Consider the following 23070-nt stretch of genomic DNA (forward strand, 5'->3'; position numbering starts at 1 on the left):
GCTACGCAAAATGTGTGGATTTAAAAAGTATGAGAAATTCAGTCAGTCCCACAGAGTTGCACAACTGTGTCTTATTTGTAATTCCAATGGAAGAAAATATGAGCAGTGGCTCTGGTCATGTTTCTTACATATGGTGTGATTGTCTAAAGTGCAAATCATAATTAAAACAGAAAATCCCCTAAGCTTCCCATAACGGAGGGCAGGGAATAATTTTCACATCACACTGATGTTTTATGGATATATTTCTTTATCCTGAATAAAAAGAATAATTAAAAAAAAGAATTCACAAATGAAAAATTAGAAACAGATTATGTGCAGTTCATTGAATGGAGCCTTTCATTTAGAGAATCTCAGAGTATTTGAATAATAAGTTTTAAAAAATCTGTAATGAACCTGCATTTTGAAATCAGGTTAGAGCATAATCTTTATAAATCTGTAGTACATTTTATGACTCCAGTAGTAAAAATCACTGGAGGAAAAAAAAAGACTAAATAATTTAGGGAGCTGGCTATGGGCCCGATCTTTCAAATACTCTTACATGTTCACTACAAAATCATATGCCATGAGTTTGAAAAAAACACTGTAGTGTTACTGAGTGGAATGTCTATTATCTCCTCAAATGTTAGGCATGACTTCAAAAAAAATTTCTTTCTGAGGAGGGAGGATACCAAAATGCTGTCACCTGTCTGTTCTGCATCATCCAAAGCAATGAAGGGAGTTCTTCTTTGCTGTTTAATCTCCCAGTGTATCTTGGACAGAAATAGAATGTCACTATTTACTTTGTCACTTCAGTGTTTTTAAGTGGCCTGTCCTGATGGATCCAAGACATCTTTCTCCCATTTTTTTCTGTGGTAAGGCCATATAGGTCAGTTCTGATAATCTGATGCATGAAAACTAATGTTGACATCTTCTTAAAAAAAAAAAAATCACTCTTCACAACCATTATGGTAGATTTTTTTTTCTGAAACTAAGGGTAGATGTATATAGTTCTACTTTAGATGCCAGATATTTGACAGTAGGTATCTAAATTCTATCAGCGATGCAGCTCCTCTCAGGAAAAAAAAAAAAAAGTTGGAGACCTGGACTGGTAGAAAAATGGGCTTATCTTAGGTATTTAGGGAATGAAAGAACAGATTTGAACTATAGTAGAGAACAAAAGAAAAGAACAGGTTAAACTGTCCTTTTGTAGGGCATTTCCTTTAGGCAGGAGCAAGTTACCTGCAGTAATGCTTCCATGACAAATTAAGTGGAATTCAGTGAATCATGCCATCAAAATGCCCCAAACAGGAATTTATTGGTATGTTGCAAAATACTTTCTGAACTGAAGCCTAGCAGAAAGATTATAAAAATACTATCTTTATCTGACACTATCCAGCTTTCTTAGGGTGGAAGGATTATGAAGAAAGTCATAATCATAGAGTTTCAGTCTGGTAAAGTGGGCAGTTTTATGTTTATGGAGCTTTATGCACATGAGGTTCATAATCCATGACAGAGGCTGCTGCATATAGTGTTCCCAAATTAGTGGCCAAGAATATCCTGTGTTCTAGGTTTGATCTCTAATCACAAGACTCAAGGAGCCACCTCTTTCCCCCCAAATCTAAAATTAGGAACCTGTGATTTTTAAAAATGTGTGCTAAAGTTGTATGTGTAACAAGTGTGGTTGTCTTTGCACAGTGGATAAATCATCACCCCACCTGCAAGTCCCAGTTATTTTGCTCACAGCAGTCTGTGAAGTTGCTTGGTTTACATGCATTAGATTTGGTGTATGCATCATAGATTTAGCCTTTAATAGCCTGGCACAGTTTGTATTTGTCCCAACTGGGTTACACAGTTGGGAACTTTGATCTGATACCTTCTAATATTTATAGATTCCTAAGAAGTAAAAGTGATATAGTCTTGATATGACTGATTTCAGTTTACACAAAGCTTAATTCAGCTATGATTGCTTTATCAGAAAGCTTGCTATTATTGTTTCTATTTCTGATTACAATCACTACAAGTTTTTCATCTCACAAAGGCATTGAACAGGCTTGCTGTAGAATTGCAGACCAATGAGATGCTAAAAAAAAGTACTTAGTAAGCCTAGAAAACTGCATAAATCAAATTATGACAACAGGAATTTTTTGAGCAGTGGTACTTCAACAAATGTATACCCCTGTAGTTAGACAACCACTTCTTGATACTTTTTTTTAAAAATAAAAAATTCCATACCTTTTACATGGAGTTTGCTTTACATGCTGTTTAAACTTACGATATGATGCAGTTTCTGATAGTTTCAATTCAGGAAAGGAAAGTGATGGCTGCTTACAGAGCCTTGAGACTTAATTCTGCTTTCACTCAATGCTTATGAAAGTAAATTTCTCTTGCTTTCTGTGTGTGTTAACCTGAGAGCGAGCCAATTTCTGAAATGAAATTTCAGGTTTGGTTTCTACACCTTTTTTAAGGAAAATTAAATTATGATGGGAAAACAGGATGGTTTTCATCCCAGGATCTTTGGAAATGTTTTCTGAAGTTCTCTAATTTCAGATTCTTCCAATTCCACGTATTTTTTCATACACGTCTTGTACTTTTCATGCTTTTTCAGGTATTTCACTTTCATATGTCATTTCCAAAGGAAATTAGAGATTTATTTAAATCTCTTTTTAGATTCTCCAGTTGATGTTTTTAGGAAACTTGTTCTTAGTGATTAACCTGTTTTTTCTTTCTTAGTTTGAAGGAATGAAAATTGCATAGTTCTGAACCACTTATATTTACAGCGATAGCACCATTTTGTGAAGAACAGACTTCTTGATTAAAGCAAGTTTCCAACTGATTTTTTTAAAACAGCCTGAAAAGGGGGCTTCAGAATTTATATCATATATGACCTCCTAATCTGCAGCTCAAAGTATCTTTGTGCTTTTCAGGGTGTCAGCCTTTCCAGGTTGATTCTCTTTAACATGAAGTGAATCTACATTACTACCTATGCTCTGACATCTTGTTTCACGTTCCCATGTGCTTGCAACATCCTTGCTTCTGTACAGGAGATCAGGTTATTTTTCTTACAACCCCCACACAGAAAGTCCTCTGTTGTCGGCTCTCATGGCTACCCAGCAAGAGGGTTGGAGGTTTTAACTAATAGTATGTTGCCTTCATGTGAGGGAAGCAGGTCACACTGTGCATAAGGAGTGCTTACCTTGTGAGTGAGCAGTAAATGCAGTGTTGTCACCCCTCCAGTATCCCAGGAAAAAGCACATCTGGGGACATACTGCTCCTCAATGAAAAGAGGAAGTGCAGAGGTAGACTCTCCATTCAAGAGGAGTCTGTAATAAGGTAGAAGACAACAGGAGGAGCCAGGCATATAAACAACAGTGATCCACAGCATGGTCTAAAACCCATGTAAACTCATTTTAATCTAAACACATTGACCTATGCCTTACAGGCTTCTTTGTCAAGTGGGAGTTCTACTCAACGGGGATATTTACAGTCAAAGTCAAATTTAGAGAGGAGAGAACATATGCACTCCATATGCCAGGCCTTCTATATTCTCCTATGCACTTCTATACCTTTTTCCGATTCCCATTAATTGTCTCTTCTAACAACATGTTTGTTGTAGGTATAAAAACTAGACAGTTAAATCTTGTTTCAAATTCAGTTGTGTAAAGAATATTCTGCAGTCTCATTTGGGCTTCCTTGCTGCAGAGGAGTACAGGCAACTTTTACCAATAGTATGAAATAAGCAGGGTTTTGGTCATTGTTCTCCCAAAGCAGCTGCCATAAGCTAACAATGACTGTTAGATACTGTGCTACTTCTGATAATTCTTGCAGTTGCTGCAGGGCTAAATCTTTGTTTATCTTCTGTCACAAAATGTGAGTCCTAAAGATTCTCTGATTTTCATTCCCCCAGATGATCAAGAACAACTTATCCTGTAAAACATTCTGACTCAGCTAATTTGAAACACTCAGTTACAATTTTTAAGTGAGAAAACTGTGATAGTGCAGAAGATTTCATACATCAAAGGATATGTGTTCTAAATTAGACCCCACTACTTTGTAAGACATTAAGAACAGCAATGTTTAACTCAGAACAGTCCTGAGGAAAAGCTTTTCGATATCAAGGGGTAGGGTTCAAGTGCAAATATTCTATGTAATATTACTATTTATTTCTGCTATTGGGCCACTTTTTGTAAGTACTAACATTAGCACTGAGAAGGAATATAAAAATGGTTACTCTTTAAACTCCTGGAAAATCGGCATGAACAAAAGAAAAATGGTTTCTTTGAGTGGACTCAGGAACAGAGAATTTTTTTGTTTGTTTTCTTACCTGGTCCTGTGCAGCATCAATAAGGTGAGTTGAAACTAGTGGGATATAGTCCCAAAGCTAAAGTCAAAAACACTGACAACACAAATGGTCCCAGTTTCGTAAAATGAACCATGAGTTGAATTCTGCTGACTCACTGATAGAAAGGCATCTTCAGTTCACGTAGAAGTGTTGGTCTCCCTCAAATCCAGACTACCAGTATGGTTCTTGGTTTCGTTAGGAAATCCCACAGAGCTGATAGTTTGAGTGACCTTCTGTCATGCAATATGTGGGAAATGAAATAAAAACTTTGGAGGTGAGGGACCCCAACATGACCAACATGTTTTTCTAGAACAGTGTTTTCCAGTTTGTCTCTGATGGTTTCAGCAATTCCTGTCCTTCAAACCTGTCCAAAACAACCTGCAGTGATTTGTTATCTACCTCTTATTTGTTTGACCCTTGGCTGAAGTTGCAATGTTCCCTTATGTCTGTTTTTTTACTTTATTTTTTCTTTTTGAATTTCAGGCTTATCAATGAGTCTTTGAGAGACCAGTTGCTAGTTACCATACAGAAGACTTTCACATACACCCGAACCCAGGCACAGCACCTCTTCATTATCCTCATGGAGTGCATGAAGAAGAAGGAGCTGGTATGTTCACACTTTCCTTAGAGGCAAAGAGAGAGCTCAGTGCATTGTTTTGATCAAGTCTTTCAGGTGCCTGTTGAAGGATTTCACAAATCTGATCACTGTGAACCAGACTCTAAAAGGGTATTACATCATGCTGACTTTTGTTTGCTTTAATCTGTATTTTCTCATTTAAAGTGATTAATCCAACAGATCTGTTCCCTTTGTAAATTCCTCTACATTTCCTTTGACAGGACAAAATCCAGTTAGTAGAGTATGGATATTATTACTTTTCAGTCATCCTCAGGCATATCATGATTAAAATTCTACCTCATTCAACAACAGAAAACCTCAAAAGGAAGCATAATTGCTTATCCGTCAATGGGATCATATTTTAAAGATGCTGTAGAGCTGCACAAGTATCACTAGTACTACTATTTTATTATGGAGATGTGTGACAGGAGAAGAAAACAGCTTGTCTGCAAGGCTGCTGTTCTGCAGAGGCAAGTGATAGCCCTTTAATGCACACTTACACTTTCTTGAAGAGCGCAAGATCTTTCAATAATTTCTGGGAGCTCCATGAGGTTGCTTTTGCAGAAACATTTCTGAAGCCAAATCACACTGTAAAAAACTTGGGATTCAATTCTGGGGGGGTTTATTTCTTAGAAACTGACTAAATAGACATGTTTCAATTTTGTAACATAATCTTCCTTCTAAGCTTTGGTTTTGGTTCATATCACAGCTTCCTGGAATTCCAGGCTGATGACAGTCTGCAACACTTTGTGTAGGGTAACACTCAAAAGGAAAAATTGACTTAGTTGTTTTACAGAAATTTCATTGTCCGAAGCTGTTTGAGTTTTTTGTGACTTCATCCTCTGCAGTGCCTTTTAATTTTAGTTGGAAATATGGCATAGAGTAATTAATACCACTGGAGGGGAAAAGGGAAAAACTGTTAGGAATTGCTAAAAAAAAAAGGCTGCCCTTCTAGACAGAGCTTTGCAAATAGAAGATATTTCTTCATATGGTTTAACTTGCCAATAGGACAGTATTCTGTTCAGTAACCAGCAGTTCATGCATCCATCAAAAAGTGGTCAGCCTTCCTCATGCATAACTAATCATTTACATGTACCACAATCACCTGGTGTGTACCTTGGACAATGGCAGAGAGGAGACAATCCCGAGGATAACTCTTCAGGGAAGACATGACAGCAGCATGCCATTGCAATGTAGATGGTTGATGGAACTGGACATACAGCAGTCCCTGCTGCTGCCTTCTTCCCACAATCAGAACTCAAACTGTATAACAGACTTTAAACACCCTTTAGCTATTCACAAGCGGTCAGTGCAGCCCATAAGATATAGACTAGTCATCCCTTCCCCAGGTGAACTACATCAAGATAGAGAGTTTCTTTTTCTTTTTTATTTTCCCTCCAAAATCTCCTTTGCAGTAAAGACTCTCAGAAAAGTTTGATTGTGCTATGGAAATACTTTTCCTGTCCATTTATGATTGTCAAGATGTACCATGACCTCCATGGCACCTGAGTTTGCTTTACATGTGTAGTACATATGTGCTTCAGTCTACCTTAATGTGGAATTTGCTGTAATAGGTCATATCAATGATTAGCAGAGAGAACCCCCTTAGGGAAACAACATTAATTCTTCTGTGCCCATTTCTGTTAATGTAATAATAATAATAATATCTACTTATAGGACCTACTTGTGAACCAGTGTTCTGCATGCAAACATAAAAAACATACTTAATATAGAATAGAATAAATAGAAGATGGAAAAAAGGAATGAGGAAGGGAGGGAGAGATAGAGGGAAAGCAAAAGGGAAGGAGCAAGGGAGACAGGAAGGCAGGAAGGAGCAAAAGCAGGAAGGCAGGAAGGTAGGAAGGGACAAAGAATAGAAAGTAGAGGTAAACATTGAATTATCAGTACTGGAAAAAATGCAATTCTGGACTGTTCCAGATACCTAAATGCAGAACTGGTTGTCAGGCTTTGAACAAACTCTGCTACTGCAAAGTTAACTGTGATGTTTTTGTCTGCAGTATTCACATCAAGATTTTTATTCCAAGCAAGGTTGTGTATTTGTTACAAGTTTCCTCACAGACATGTAACCTCTGTCACCAATGTTCTCTAATTAAACATCTTGTGAAGAGCTATTAGCCAGGAGGTGGTTTGCCCAAAATTAGGTGTTCTGAATTTGAATTTATACCACTAACCCAACCATATGTAAAGGGAATACATTAAAACAAGTGTTTCTGTCTGGTACCTCAGTTGTACTCAGTGTTAATTTAACAGTGGCATGTTACAAGGATTTTATATCTGAGGTGTGGTTGCTAGGCTAGTGGTGTCCTTTAAGACTCATAACCTTGTATATGAATGTAAAAGAAAGATGAGTTTTATAATGATGAAGATAGCATTACCAGAGGAGGTGGATAACCTTGGAGATGTGAAGTATTCCCAGGAGTGAGTTGGTGACTTCACTGGTTCTGCAAAGTCAGATGTTTCATATTTCCATATCTGTCCCAGCTCTTGTCCTTTCTCAGGCTTGACCTTCTGATTTGGTTGCGCATAAGACAAAATACTGCTTGATGAACTGACTTTATCATTAGTCTGATTTCCCCTCTCCCTATAGAAACAAACATAAGGAAGATGCTAAAGATTGTCCCAGAGATCTCAGCAGCAGCCAAACTGATCATGGCTATTCTCCCTAAGTTCATGGTCAGTGTGCCTGACTTTCTGACTTCGTGGCTGCTGAATTCATAGGGAACAAAGTAGAGAGTGCAGGAGAAGCTTGTCATGTTACAATGTGCTGCTTAATAAGTGCAAACAGGGTACAGTCAGGAAGATCCTCTTGTAGTAAAGTACGTAAATACAGATGAATCACAGATGTTGAGAGAAAATAAAATGGAAGTTAATTTCTGGAAAGGAACAAAAAGCTATCTTTGAAATAATTTTTCCTACTCTACCTACTTAGAATGTGTAAATAGACTGGAATCTCTTTTATAAATTTGACATAAATATGGTGGCCAGGGAAAAAGCATAACAAAAATTAGCACCTTCACAGAATATCAGATTTTTCAAGTTCTGAGATTTTGGACTTCACTCTTAAAGAATGGTCTCTGAATTTTATGCCCAGGGAGCTTCATTATTATGATGTGCAATGCTCCATTTATTTAATAATGTGTAAATTCATTTGTTGAATAAAATCCGAGTTAAACAAGCTGGATGATAAGGTGAGGACATAGCAGAGGAGAGATCTGTTAGGTTTGCAAGACAGAGCAAATTCCACTTCTGAATTTAATGAGTAGTTTTTATTAAATCATAAACTTAGCTGTGTTGATACTTCTAACATCAGAGTTTATATTCAGAAATTTATTTGGACCAAGGTGCTTAATGAGGTCTATGGTATAAAAATTTATTTAATTTTATTATTTAATTAAAATTAAGTAGACTATACAGGTCTGTATATATAACTGTAGATTACAAGGGTAGGAGAGTGTTTTGTATATAATTTATGGTGATCCTCTATTGTCACATCTACATAGAATTCGTAAAAAAAGTTTATGCCAAGAAGTTCCTAAAATAGGAGCATGGCGGCTCACCAAAGCTAGGGGGGCAGGAGGCAATATTGTAAAGTCCAGTCCACACCTTTTTTAAAAAAACACCATGAACATTTTTTCTTCATGTTCCCATCTCCTGCATGCAGCTCATGAGAAGCTAAAACAGCCTGTTTGATGATACCTTCCCTCCCACTAAAAAAAAAAAAAAATGGAGGGGAGGGGGAATTTAAGAAAAGAAATAAGAATTTTTTGCTTAGGACATTTGCATTCCATATCAATTAGTCCAAAGCTAGAATAAGATGGAATTCCATAATTTTTTTTTTTTTTTTTTTTAAAAAAGATAACTCGAGTGAGACAGTCTTCAAGGGTATTTTTTGATCTTTCATTCTACTGTGGTTTCCTTGCTGATCTCAGAACACAAAGATCAGGTGAGAGCACTGCCTGAGGACTCAGTCTGTCAGGGACATCTCCCACTGGAGCCTCAGCTCAGCCCCCGCAGCGAGAAAGGGAATCCTTCAGATAGCAGACTAGGAGACACCACTTCAGCTAATCCCTGAAAACACATTGTGTTGGGTTATAGTTCAGAAGTCTGTTGCCAGCTGTGCAAAGGAATACTTATTTCTGTCTCAGTAAATAAATTAGCTTTATTATTTTCACTTAAAGACAGTAGTTCTGGTGTTGGATTTTTGACAAATACAGGCTGCTTCATTCTTTTAGGAGTACTTAATCATTTTGCATCTTAGACTGGCATGTTGCTGGAGTGCTTTGTTCACAAATCACAATGTGAATTTCTCAGAAGCCAGAATGTGCTTTCCAACAAGCTGCATGAGTCCATCTGTGGAGCTTCATTAGGGAGGCACTGGGAAAGGCCACTTAGGCAAGCCAGAAAGGTCCATGTCCCTGAAAACAACCACACTTGTTGCAGTAAGATATATTTGTCATAAAATTAATGTTTCCAAAATAGTGCTTTGAGAGTGAATAGACCTAATTTTATATCCATTTAACAGAAAAAGCATTTGCCATGAATCAGGATAGGTAGTACCTTAGTAATCAAAAAATGGCACATTAACACCAATAGTAAAGACTGTATACCACCTGCTGTTTAAGTTTTCTTATTACTACCATGACCATTTTCTGCTAAATTTGTTTCCTTGAATATCTGAAGGTTCAGTTACTACATTAAGGAAACTGATAGTGTCATTGCCTGCCGCTGCATTACAAGAAGGGTTTGCAGAACGAAGAGTGTATGGATGGTGGGCATAGGTTTCTGTGCATCCACAAATTCCCGGAACTCATTTCCACATAGAGGCAACAGACACAATTTAATTAGTTTCTTGCTAAAAGAGAAACAATAAAATCCCATCTCTATCTCATGTCAGCAAGTAATGGCTATTTTTTACTTGCCTCTCCTTTTCTTTGTTATTCCTGTACCTCAGTATACAGTCACTGTGACAAACCTAATGGCTGCTTGGGGACAGTGTAAACCTTACTTCTACTTTGCGCTGCTGTGTATATACTTATGGTAATAGGTCATTCCAGATGACTTCATGAGTAACTTGCAACTCTGGTGCTGTCAGATTAAACAAAGCAGGTGTCATGCTAAGTAGCTGGGTGCATTGAGCTGAGACCAGGACAACCTGCATCACGAAGGTGCTTGCTATTGATCCCGTTTTTCTTTCAAAAAGAGATGAATCCAAATTGTCCAGAAACACACAGTGCATGAGCAAGCTGTGTTGCAAGGCTAACATTCGTACCCCAATATTATCTTACTAATGCAGGGCTTTGGCTCAGCTTATTGATTACTTACCCAAAGTACTGGGAAACTTTTGAGTGATTTAGCAGTTTCTTTTCTATTTGGACTACGAATAAGACTTATTCTTCTTTGGTGTTTCAGCTTTGTCTGACTGAAAAGGCTGGAGCAAACTGTCCATGTTTCTGGAATAGTTTATACTGGGAAGAGCTTGACTTGATCATATACAGGCTGCAAAAAACCTGTGCTTTTCAGCTGGTTGTGCAGGCTCAGTGAATCTGTATGCTAATTAAACACCATCTGCAACTGTTTATTAGCATACACATCGATATGTTCTGAATGAAATATTAGCTAAATTAGATGGACTTTTAAGAATTTACCAGCATATTTTCACTTCATTTCTTTGGCTCTTCCCAAAGGTTAAAAAGTTCATTCAGATCCATTTTTTTAAAGAAATTTGGCTTCAAAGCCAAATAAATTATTTAAGCTAAGATTTTTTTTAATGCTGGTGGAATCTTTTTTATAGAGGAGGCAGAAGAGGGCTTGGTGACTTCTCAAACAGTAAAAATCAACTGTAGTTCCTGCAGGAGTATAGTTGCTTTGAACAGCATGTAATTTGTCAGTAGAGAGCTGGAGCAGGAAAGCATCATGTAACTACTGACTTGCTGGTTGCTGACACAGCTCTTGTCTCTCCCATGGAAACACCCTGTGAGATTTCCAGCGTAAAATGTACTGATGCTAATTAGTCTTCTGCATCCAAATTGAGGTGCCAGTCCCCTTCAGCAGTGGCTGTAGCAACTCTCCTAATTTTGATGAAGGTTAAATCTCCTATCTAGTTAGTGCAGATCACTAGGATTAGTCTAGTAAGTAGGCCCTATGTAAGTTAAATGTTAAGATGATGATTACAGGGCTGTTTTAAATTCTGCAAACCTCATGTGATTTCTTTTTGCTAAAGACATAAAAACATATTTTGTTTTTTCATGTGCCAAGAAGTCAGATGAAGTTAGCTGGGCTTAGCCATTGACTCCACAGAGAACAAAATCTAATCCTAGGACTTGGTATTTTTATTTCAGTAATTCAGATAAGAAATTCCACAAGCAAAGCAGCTATATAGACCAAAAAAAAAAAAAAAAAAAAAAAAGGCAAAGGCAGCTGCTGTATTACACTGAAGCTTTGAAAAGCTTTTGAGTCTACCAGCTGCTTTTCAACTGCTATCAGATGAGGCAGGGCTTCTGCTAACAGCACAAGAACGTCAGACCTACCACTGAAGCAAAAGTGTGCAATTTAGGCAGTTATTTGGTCCATCCTGAACTTCTGCTGTGCCATCTTCAGCACAAGTCTGTAAAGACCAATATTCCTTTTGTTGCTTACATTCAGTAAGTAGACATTTTCTTTTTTATTTGGTGCATACTGTCTGCACAATTATCATAGATGGAGTCACCTAGTAGATATTAATGCAACGTACTACAAATCTCTTCTCTTTCTACATATTCTGTGATTAAAATTGCAGCTACAGAAATTAAATTTAGAATGTTTCTTTTTCCTTCTAAAAATATAAGCCTGTGAAAATATCGATTACCCCATTTACACTATTAACAATTAATTCTGGGAAATGTACACTGAATCATTATACAGCTCTGTCAATTGTCCCCGTAATGAAAGTGAAAGCCAAACAGTACTGTGTAACAGCAGCTTCCACATTAGATAATATAGACCAATTTTTGCAATCAGGGAATTGGAAGAGTTCAGTACAGCTTATAAACGGCACAATACTGTTCAGAAACCTTTCTTGCTCCTTGGCTCTGTTGTGTCTGGGGAGTTGTAATTTCTTTTGCCTTTCCTAGAAAATATAATGACTCTTTCTGTGGCTTCAGATGGGGCACAGAGACCCATTCATTAGTGCTATAATACCTTAGTCATAGACAAGGAGCTCACTGTATGATATGCAAGTTCTGTGTAGATACAGCAGTAACTGCAAATCATAGAATCATAGAATCGTTTATGTTGGAAAAGACCTTTAAGATCATCCAGTCCAACCATTAACCTAACACGACCAAGTCCACCACTAAACCAATTAGGGGTAGAGTAGCAATTTCATGTTTCCTGGCTTGGTGGCTGGATTATTTTTTAATGAAAGTAAAAACTAGGAATCATTAAGGTGGAAAGGATCTCTAAGATCATCCAGTCCAACTGCCCACCCAACACCACCATGCCCACTAAACCATGTCCCCAAGTGCCACATCTACCTGTTTTCTGAACACCTCCAGGGATGGTGACTTCACCACCTCTCTGGGCAGCCTGTTCCAATGCTTGACTACCCTTTCCGTGAAGAAATTTTTCCTAATTTCCAACCTAAACCTCCCCTGGCGCGGCTTGAGCCCATTTCTTCTTGTCCTATCGCTAGCTACTTGGGAGAAGAGGCCAACACCCACCTCACTACAGCCTCCTTTCAGGTAGTTGTAGAGAGCGATAAGGTCTCTCTTCAGCCTTCTCATCTCCAGACTAAACAATCCCAGTTCCCTCAGCTGCTCCTCATAAGACCTGTGCTCCAGACCCTTCACCAGCTTTGTTGCCCTTCTCTGGACACGCTCCAGCACCTCAATGTCTTTCTTGTATTGAGGGGCCCAAAACTGGACACAGTATTCCAGGTGTGGCCTCACCAGTGCCGAGTACAGGGGCACAATCACCTCCCTGTTCCTGCTGGCCACACCATTCCTGATACAAGGCAGGATGCTGTTGGCCTTCTTGGCCACCTGGGCACACTGCTGGCTCATGTTCAGCCGGCTGTCGACCAACATCTCCAGGTCCTTTTCGGCCAGGCAGCTTTCCAGCTACTCTTCCCCAAGCCTGTAGCGTTGCATGGGATTGTTGTGACCCAAGTGCAGGACCCGGCAGCTGGCCTTGTTGAACCTCATACAGTTGGCCTCGGCCCATCGATCCAACCTGTCCAGGTCCCTCTGCAGGACCATCCCACCCTTGAGCAGATGGACACTCCCACCCAGTTTGGTGTCATCTGCAAACTTACTGAGGGCACACTCAATCGCCTCATCCAGATCATTGATAAAGATATTAAACAAGGCTGGCCCCAAAACAGAGCCCTGGGGAGCACCACTTGTGACCGGCTGCCAACTGGATTTAACTCCATTCACCACAAGTCTCTGGGCTCGGCCAGTTTTTTATCCAGCGAACAGTACGCCCATCCAAGCCATGAGCCTCCAGCTTCCTTAGGAGAATACTGTTCTATAGGAATATCTTGCACAAAGTGAGCTGCTTTTTCCAAGTATTACCTACTTAGTCTCACCAGCAAAACAGCTAGGAAACTAATGGTTTGTGGCTTTTTTTGCTGCTTGGTTTCTGTCATTTCTCCATGACATTGTTGTCCACCTAAATACAGAATAGGCATACACCTGTATCATCTATATACAGCAAAGCAAGCTGGGCATCCATGCACTGTCAGACTATTTGAAAATAAGTTGCAAAGCAAAACTAGAAATTGAATTTTAAGATGGAGCAAGAGTCCCTGACTTTAACACCATAAACACACAACCAACTCACCATACTTCCTTCTAAGGTTGGCATTTTCAGATCAGATTAGAAGTCATATGTGTGCGTGTAAGTCCTGAAGACAACATTGTTTAGGGCAATGACTTGCAAGACATAATTTTTCAGTATATACAGCAGTGGGAATGACCAAAAAGAATTCTTGTTCTCTTAAAATAATGGAATAACAGGTCTATCAATCTCAGTGACGAGCTTTTTACATCACTCGTGGGTTTTTTATTAAACTTTGCCTTGAGAAACAATTCAGTTTTACATTGCTTAGTATCTGTGAGCAAGAGGTGGGTTACAGGTTAAATTATTTCACTAAAAGACCAGAATGACATTAGCTTACTTGGCTGTTTTTTACAGAAATTGTCCTTCCCAGAACTGTTTGTTTAGGATGAGAGCAGAGACATTGCAGATCCAAGGTTAGGTGCCAAAAGCAACGTATTTATTCAAGAGTGAAACTGTCTAAGAGTGTGACTTGTTGCCAGTTTGTAGTTTCCCAGAATGAGCTAATAGGACTTGTGTGGGGACACCCACCCACATAAAGACTAGAGATAACTGAGACTCTGAATGTAAAACAAAGCTCAAATGGTATGCACATGGGTCCTACTCAGAAGGTCAGACACACACATAGACAGAAGTTGACTCTAACCCCTTCAGTCTGTGGCATGAGTGCCTTCTCATCTGTCAGAAGAAGAGTGCTTTCTGGGAGCACTACCCATTTGATGGGGTTACATGGCAGCTAACATCTCCTTTAAAAGCATTTTATTCAGGCTTCTCCTCGTTATGTGCTGGAACCCCTGCATGATTCTTGTATCATCAGTGAATCAATGTTTGTGGATAATAGCTGCTTTGGGACCAGTGGGGTTAATAAACTCTCATATACTAGGTTTCAATTGGTCTTTGTGACTTGCAATTTATATTTACTCATGTTTCATCAACTTTAAAATCAAGGACTGGTATTTCACTACCTGAATAGAGTCATAAATGGTCTAATGTAACAACAGCATGAAAACTGTTGTGTAAGGGAAAAGGATTGTTTTCAATGTTTTTACTGCCAAAACCTATTTTTGGTCATTTATTCCACTGGAAAATATGCATATTCCATTCCAAAATGTTGACAGTGCTGTAACGCTTAAAAAGTATGTGCACATTATAAAATACAAAGTTTTTTACTCAGGACTGAGCTGTGAGATTTGCATAGCCTTTTCTCTTCAGTCATTAAGGGGTTGACACAGCTGTCAGTCTGGAACAAAAGCTACCAGTTATGAGGGAAGCCAAACATTTACAGTAATTTCTGTCAAATGATTTTCTGTGCACCTATATGATGGCTCCTCAGTTGCAGAATTACTGCCTTTCTTATAAGCACTGATTTTTTTTGTTTGTTCACAGCTTCTTACCAATGAGTCTATGGCAAATTATTGGATCAAAGAAAAATGTGAAGTGTTGCAGTGCTGCCACAATGTAGAATGAGTTGTAACATTTAAAAACTTTACAACCAACATTCAAACTTCTCCCCTCATATCTGCTCCCTCTTATTTCCTTAATTGGAATTCTCTTTCTTACTCCTCAGAATAGCAGAACACTTAATTTAGGTTTTCCCTAAATATAATTCTCTCCAGTCTTTCTGTTCCTGAATTTCCTCTTATTTGGTCATCCTCTTTCTCCTGTATTATTATCCATTGACTCACCTGCTCACTTTGATCTTTGTTATGCCTCCACATCAAGCAGCTTTTCCCCTGAGTTAAACAGGATTATTCATTGCAAGAAAAAAGAAAATGCTTTCCCCTCTTATCTGAACCATTTTGAGGCTTTGCATAACTGACCTCCTTAAATGTTTTGTTTCATCAAAATCTCATATTTCTTCTCGGGGTAATTTTCCTCTGAAATATTCAGGTAGGCCTAGCTAAATTATAAATGTCAACATCTACTCTGGAAGGAATTGCCTGTTTTGCTGAACCAGCCTGTGCTCTCAAACAGGAGAGTTTCAGGTTGTATTCGTAATTGCATCTTCTTTTTTGTAGAAAAGGGAGATGGTTTTTTTCTGACTTATGTAACTGAGATGCATACAAACAATTTGTGTTTTTCTCAGAGGTGAGATTTAAAGACATGCAAAAATTTTCTGGAGATAGCAGAAAAAAAATCACTTTGAATTAACTTTAAATCACTGTATATTTTATCTGGGTGTCATAGTGAAATGATGGTGAGAAACAACTCCATCTCTAAAAGCATGAATAATTGGCAGCATCCTTAAGATGCTATGAATACAGTATGTAAAGAGAGCAGTCTTGGCTGCTTTCTCTGCTCTCGTTGCTGCTACCCTGTTTTTTTCCTCTGTCTTCAGCTATCCATTTTCTAGTCAACAGGCACTGTCAATCTGAGGTGTAGAGAATGATTCTTCTTCATCTCTCATCTCCTTCATGACACAGGGTGAAATGCCTTTCTGTGCAGATGTGCACTGCATTCTCCCTGCTGATTTGGTGTTGTTTTCTCTCTCTCCAAACAAACACAAGCTAAAAATCTGAATGTATTTCAGCTCACTCTTCATACTCTGAATTGGTTGAGGTTAACCCTGCTGTACAAAAAGAGATGTTCACATGTAGTAGAATATTTTAGAAATACTAAGTACAGCCTGCTGCTGCCTAGCTATTCAGATTCAATCCTGGACCCCTATACTGGCCTTGAACAGAAGCTCTTCGATCTCTGTGGAGTTTTTGGAATAAGTCCTAGAAAAAAAGTGATGTGGTGGGAGAGAAAGACTCACTTTTGGTTAAAAAGGGCATTAAAAGAGGAACTGAATATGCTGGTAGTTGGGAAGAATTTTTATGTCCTGTGATTAATTTCACCAAACACTGTTTTAAACTATTGCAAAACATTTTACATTAATTCCCATCCTATGACCTGGCAAATTTGCAGTTAACGATGACTGTGGCTGCTAACCCTACCTATTGCTCTTGCTTCTCATTCTAGGAGTAAAATTATCTTTGTCCATGTAGAGTACAAACCTGTTTGCAGCGTAGCAGCTCATACTGATGAAGGTGTGTCATTTAACTATCCAGCTAGGCCTGAATACAGCAAGCTGTGACACAGCTATGCTGGCTTAGAGAGGACTCTATAAAGCAAAACAAACAAATTTTTGTGTCAAGGAATTTCCTATACGTCTATATGACTTGCTCATCAGGGCACTAGAACTGCTTCTGCCTGTCTTCCACACAAGTCCTGCCCCCTCCACACGATAGGTCTGCTTTGCCCAGATCAGTGAGGGACAGAAGTGTAAACAGTTACTGAGGAACCAGGCAGGGGAACAAGTTGTAAGAATTCAGAAATTTTACAATTAGAACCTATTACAACCTTCTCCTTGTCCTCCTAATTATTTCAGTGCTCCTGCCACTTCAGGGGTTGTCTCACCTATGACTTAATTTGCTTTCTGTCTGACCACATCCTTCCTCCTCAGCATCTATTCGATGTATCCTCTTCTCAGCTGGTCCTTTGATTTGGCAGCTGCCATTAGGGAGACCACATGTACACATCTGCATATGGGCATATGTATTTCTAAGGTAACCCTGCATTCGCATGCATACAGAACTTGGGAAATCCTAAGTGGCAGTGTAATGTCTGTGTCTCTCAGTGTGTGAATAATTTCAGAAAGTCTGTTTGGTATTCACTGCTCTCAGGTAAGACAGTATTACCTCACTTTGCCTATAGAAGTGCAATGCAGGATCAGCGTGAAGGCAGGAAAACAACAGAATGCATCATATTAGGTTAAACTGACCCTGCTGAGCCAGAAACTACATAGAGGAAAGGGAAAGGGAAAGGGAAAGGGAAAGGGAAAGGGAAAGGGAAAGGGAAAGGGAAAGGGAAAGGGAAAGGGAAAGGGAAAGGGAAAGGGAAAGGGAAAGGGAAAGGGAAAGGGAAAGGGAAAGGGAAGGGGAAGGGGAAAGGGAAAGGGAAGGGGAAAGGGAAAGGGAAAGGGAAAGGGAAAGGGAAAGGAAAGGGAAAGGGAAAGGGAAAGGGAAAGGGAAAGGGAAAGGGAAAGGGAAAGGGAAAGGGAAAGGGAAAGGGAAAGGGAAAGAATAGGTAATCTGTCAAACAAGAATGGAGGTGGTGATAAACAGAAAGCAAAGCTATTTTAAAATGAGTGCTTTTGGCAGAGTCTAAGGTCAGATAATCTCTTCCCCCTGTGTTGTCCCCCCCAATCACCCTGCCTTTCATACTATCTTGCTGCTTTTTTTTTCTCCATCTCTTTGGTTTTTTACTTGCTTTCTACCTGCCCTGCCTGAAAATTAGGTTTCTACCCTGCTGGACTGTAATTATTGCTGGCAAGAATCACAGTGTGCTGCAATCATTGTGCATGCAGAGAAGATCTGTTTTGGCTCAGTGATTTCCTAGCATATTTTCCTAGGAAGAATTAGTTCACAGTTAGTTTTTTTTCCTGAAGTTAATCCTGTTCACATTAAGAAACTTCAGTAAAATCTGCAATGAGGTAGAGGGAAGACCTTTCCATTTTTGGGGAGGGACAGGGGAGGATGTTTTCTTTTCCTGCTTTTAAGGGCAAACCTCATGCATTTCACTCAGGCAGGTTTCATGGAGGCAAATGAGAGGTAGTCCTGTGACACGAGGGTTTGACTGGTGGGTCCCAACCACCTCCTCCTGAGAGGAGCCCAGCAGAGCTGGTGGTCCTTGCCCAGCTGCCCCCAGAATTGGAAGTAGCTGCTATCTACTGTACTTTGCAAGTAGATCCCTATGGGCATATGAAAACAAATCCAGATATTAGAGTTACATTTAGCAAGAATCTGGATGACTATTAACACTGTTTTTGCAGCTTGTTAGTCCAACCTTTATTGGTAACTCAGAGGCATTTTTGCTTGTCTGTTTCAGGGGTGTTTTCATCTGAAGATTTAACTCTTTCTTCACTGCAGTGCAATATAGTTTTGTATTTGTAAGGGATGTTAACATCAGCTTCTATTATATTTGTAAAGAAGAGAAGAAAAATATATTAAAAAAAAAAAACTTGCTATTGGAAGTCACAGTTGTTCACTGAGATCCCTCAGGCAATTACCTGAAAAAGTTATTTCAAGCCAATAAATAGTGTGAACACTGAGGAAAGAAAGGAGGAAATCAAAAGAAAACCAACCCCAAAATACCCAAGGTGGTGGCACAGGAACAGAAAAAAATGTTCTTTTAAAATAATTGAGTTTAACATCAACAATTGAAACTACCAGCTACATAGAGGTAATAATGTGGCCCGAATCCCTGGGAGAAAAAAAGAGTACTTGATTTTTGGATTTTTTTCTTCTTTGAACATAAATTGTTTTTCAGCTCAAAAGAAATAGCTGAGTAGGGTAAATGGCAGTTTTTCTCTCTAATACAATTTCATTATGCTCAGAAAAATAGAAAACCATTTTACAGACACAGTTTGAATCAGATCAGTATAAAGAAAATTTCTCAGTTTAATGTTCCCTTTTTCACAGCAATGCAAAAGAATGGCTAGTGGTAGTCTGACTGATACTGCAACTCTTACCCCTTGTTTTCTTGTGGCAGGGTAAGCAAGTCTTAAGTATGTATTACTTTTTAACCCCAACTTGTTGGCATATGGGGGTTTTTTTTAATAATTAAATGTCCTGGATTTCATATAAACACCTCACTAGGTTGTTTTTCCTTTTATTTTTTCACTAAAGTTGTACAGAGGCTGGGACTCAGCAACAGGCTTAAACGGGACTACAGTAGATCTTTTAAAAGGTGAATGGCTCTTAGGCACTGTCTCCATTTAAAGAAGAAAGGCTTACTTTTTTTCTTAGTAATGAGTTATTAAGTGGGTTTCTAAGTCTTTAATTTACTGTTAATTTCGTGTTGCAGTGGCCAACGTTCGTCCAGCAAGAGGTAGCTGCAAATACAGTTTGCTGACCCATATATTTTCCTTTAGCACAAGCAGTTTTATATGCATGAGTATAGTAGCATCTGTAACCCATTCTAATAGGGCTGTAGTCAATGTCCTATTTTAACAGCACCAATATGTTGTTTCTCAGTTCTCTGCAGTGATTTACCCACCAGAGTACCTGTAAATGGCAACTAGCAAGACATCAGATACATTAATGACTCTTGAAACTAGATAAGTATATTGCAACCATAAAATTCCTACCTGTTCACTGGGGAAAAAGAAATCATCAGAACAGGTGTCCAGCAAGACAGAAAGGTTTTTGAGACCTAGAGATATTGAACAACTCTAAGTGTAAAGTCTGCATAAATACTTTAGGATGTGTCCCTGTGTCCTGATTTCGGCTGGGATAGAGTTAATTTTCTTCCTAGTAGCTGGCATAGTGCTGTGTTTTGGATTTAGTGTGAGAATAATGCTGATAACACACTGATGTTTTAGTTGTTGCTAAGTACTGCTTATGCTAGTCAAGGACTTTTTCAGCTTCCCATGCTCTGCCAGGCGCACAAGAAACTGGGAGGGGGCACAGCCAAGTCAGTTGATCCAAACTGACCAAAGGGCTATTCCATACAATATGGCGTCATACTCAGTATATAAACTGGGAGGAGTGGGCCAGGGGGCAGTGATCACTGCTCGGAGTCTGGCTGGGTGCCAATGGGTGGGTGATGAGCAGTTACATCTCTTGTTTTTCCTGGGTTTTGCTTCTCTCTCTCTCCTTGTTCCCCTTTTCATCATCATCATCATCATCATCATCATCATCATCATCATCATCATCATCATCATCATTATTATTATTATTATTATTATTATTATTATTATATTTCCATTATTAAACTGTTCTTATCTCAACCCATGAGTTTTCTTACTTTTACCCTTCCCATTCTCTCCCCCATCCCACTGGGATGGAGAGGGTGAGTGAGCGGCTGCATGGTGCTTAGTTGCCTGCTGGGGTTAAGCCATGACACCCTATTTCCTCATGCCTCTGACTAGAAAAATTAAAGGATGCTGGAAAAACTACAAAGGCTGTATAAGTAAAGAAGTAAGTCCACATTTTAGGAACAATTGCTGTCTCCTCAAAACTGTACTCATAAAATGCAAAAACAAAATTCATACCCTCTTTCTGGAAAGTTCAAGAGATTCTTTAGCACAAGACTCTAGGATCTCATCCAACAACAAAGTGTGTGTTCTTCTGCTTCTCTCAGTGTTTTACGAAGCTTGTTTATTTTCTTTTTTTATCCATATTCAAATGTGACAAGAAAAAACAAAGGGGAAGCATTTGGGGATGCATTTCCAGTAGAAGTTGCAAGAAAAGGCAGGGGGAAAGTGCAGCCCTCTTCATTAATGAATTATTCAAGCACAACAGCAGCCTAACATAAAGCTACATTGGATAAGCAATACAGGTCTGCTCAAGATGCTCAGGGTTCCTCACAGGCTGCTAATCTGGGACTCAAAACATAGCAGTGATATTCCTCCAGTCCCACTGCCTTGTCCTAGGATCATAAATAGTTACTGAGAGAGAACAAAAGCTGCAGCTATGTGGTTTGATAATAATCTGGCTTTGCCAAATAAAGTAGAAGTGATGATGATGCAAATGGTTCAGCAGCCAGCATGCTGCAGCTTTAAGCCTCATCCTCATCTTCCAAAATTCATTCTGCAGAGCTATGAGTGCTGAAATTTTTTCTTTTAGCCATTTAAAAGCAAATGTCACTATCCTCAAATACCCCTGACATCCAATAGTGAAAGCAACCAACACATCTGGCAAAGATACAAGGAGAACAAATGATACCTGAGAATGCTGCAGATCAGGACTAAGATTTTATCAATGGTGTGACAAAGTTGGCTCCTTGCCTAATTACAGTGCAGTCCTATTTTAAATCCTCGACTTCAGAATAAACAAAAACATTGGTCAAGCTTTAGGGCAGTGGAAAGAAGAAATAATTGATCTTCCCAAAGCCATGGGAAACCACAACAGGGAAGACCTGCCTACGAGGTCCAGATTGATAAAAAGCTGTTCCACCAGGCTGGGAGGCAACAGTTCAAAAGATGACTAGCTGTGAAAAGTTACTCAAAAAAACCTGCATGAGTAAGAGTAGTAAGGTGCTCCAGGTTGTCCAAAATCACCTTCAGGACCTGTGGCAGGAGAGTGTTGCAGAAGAGTCAGACATCACTCAAACAGATCTGATCTAGTAGTTACTTTATTGAGTTCTAATCAGTAATAGGTATATAAAATATTTAGTAAGTACAGATGGATTGGCAGTCAATACTCTACTATTTACTACACTTGAAGTTAGTATGGGATACAAAGACTGTCACTTACTATATCTATCTTAAATGTTAATTGCATGCAAAAAACACCACTTACCAATCCATCAATGTCTGGTGTCAGGTAAAGGATCTCTTGGCCTTGAGGGATAACCTTGAGAGGCATCCCTACCCAAGGGGAGATGACTGCTGCGCAGCCAGCTGCTATGGAGGGAAAGGTCAATGGGCCCTGATAGCTGCAGATATTTATAGTGTAAAGTAGTTGATTTGTAGTCAGATTTTCTGCTGTGTTAATGCAGTTTTGGCCACTTATCAGCCCAGTCTCCAGCCAAACCATTTTTGGGGGGTTTGGTGCTGAGTTCTCACTGATAGCCTTACACAATAAGATTAACTTTGCTGAGCATCTGCCTACTTGCTGAGCATCTGGCAGGACCAAAATTCAGTTAGTTCAAAGAGGAGGAGTGCATCTATCACAGAAAGAAAGCAGCTATGTAAGTATGGATAGTTAAGGTTAACCTAAACCGTAGGAGAGGCTGAACATATCCTTTTGCCATCCTAAAAGACTTTGTGCCTTCAGAACAGGCAAAAGTCCACAGTATCAGCTGAGTCTTCGAGCTACTAAAATCGCAGTTTTTTGAAATGATGTATCATGATATTTTGCCTTGGTTCTGTCTAAAATTCTAGTTCAGTTTTGGGCATGACCCCCAAAATTATAATAATTCTGGTATGAGTCTGACCAATCTTTCCATTTCCATCTTTTTTCCCTATTATTTATCTTCTTTATCTTTATTTTACTACTTGAATTATGCTAGACCTCTTAAAAATAATAATAAAGTAACAGCTACTGTGAAAAGACAGCCTTTTTTTTCTAATGTAACTAAATTACATAGTTCTATTTTATTTTTAATACAGCAGCAATTTGTTCTGCTGAAGTGGGTTTATTTTTCTGAGGCATGCAGGGAAGAAGGGTGAAGAAGAAGTTGGAAATTTAGGGTTATATGTGGTCCGCTACATGCAAAGTTCTTCCCTTGGTTTTCCTGTGGTGATAAGCTCTCCACTGCTTGCAATTTATATGATGCCTTTTAATTAATCTGGGAGTTCACTGAGCAT

The 23070-nt window shown here is 38.9% G+C and overlaps 1 protein-coding gene across 1 annotated transcript in view; it reads left to right on the top strand.

The window, feature by feature from the left end:
* Positions 1–23070, top strand: part of TRPM3 (transient receptor potential cation channel subfamily M member 3) — a 293999-nt gene that overhangs the window by 199470 nt on the left and 71459 nt on the right. Inside the window, exon 8 of the mRNA XM_075726277.1 lies at positions 4802–4925. Within this exon, the coding sequence (XP_075582392.1) occupies positions 4802–4925 (124 nt within the window). The remainder of the gene's footprint in view (positions 1–4801; positions 4926–23070) is intronic.

This window comes from Pelecanus crispus, chromosome Z, assembly GCF_030463565.1.
Source record: "Pelecanus crispus isolate bPelCri1 chromosome Z, bPelCri1.pri, whole genome shotgun sequence".
Lineage (NCBI taxonomy): Eukaryota > Metazoa > Chordata > Aves > Pelecaniformes > Pelecanidae > Pelecanus > Pelecanus crispus.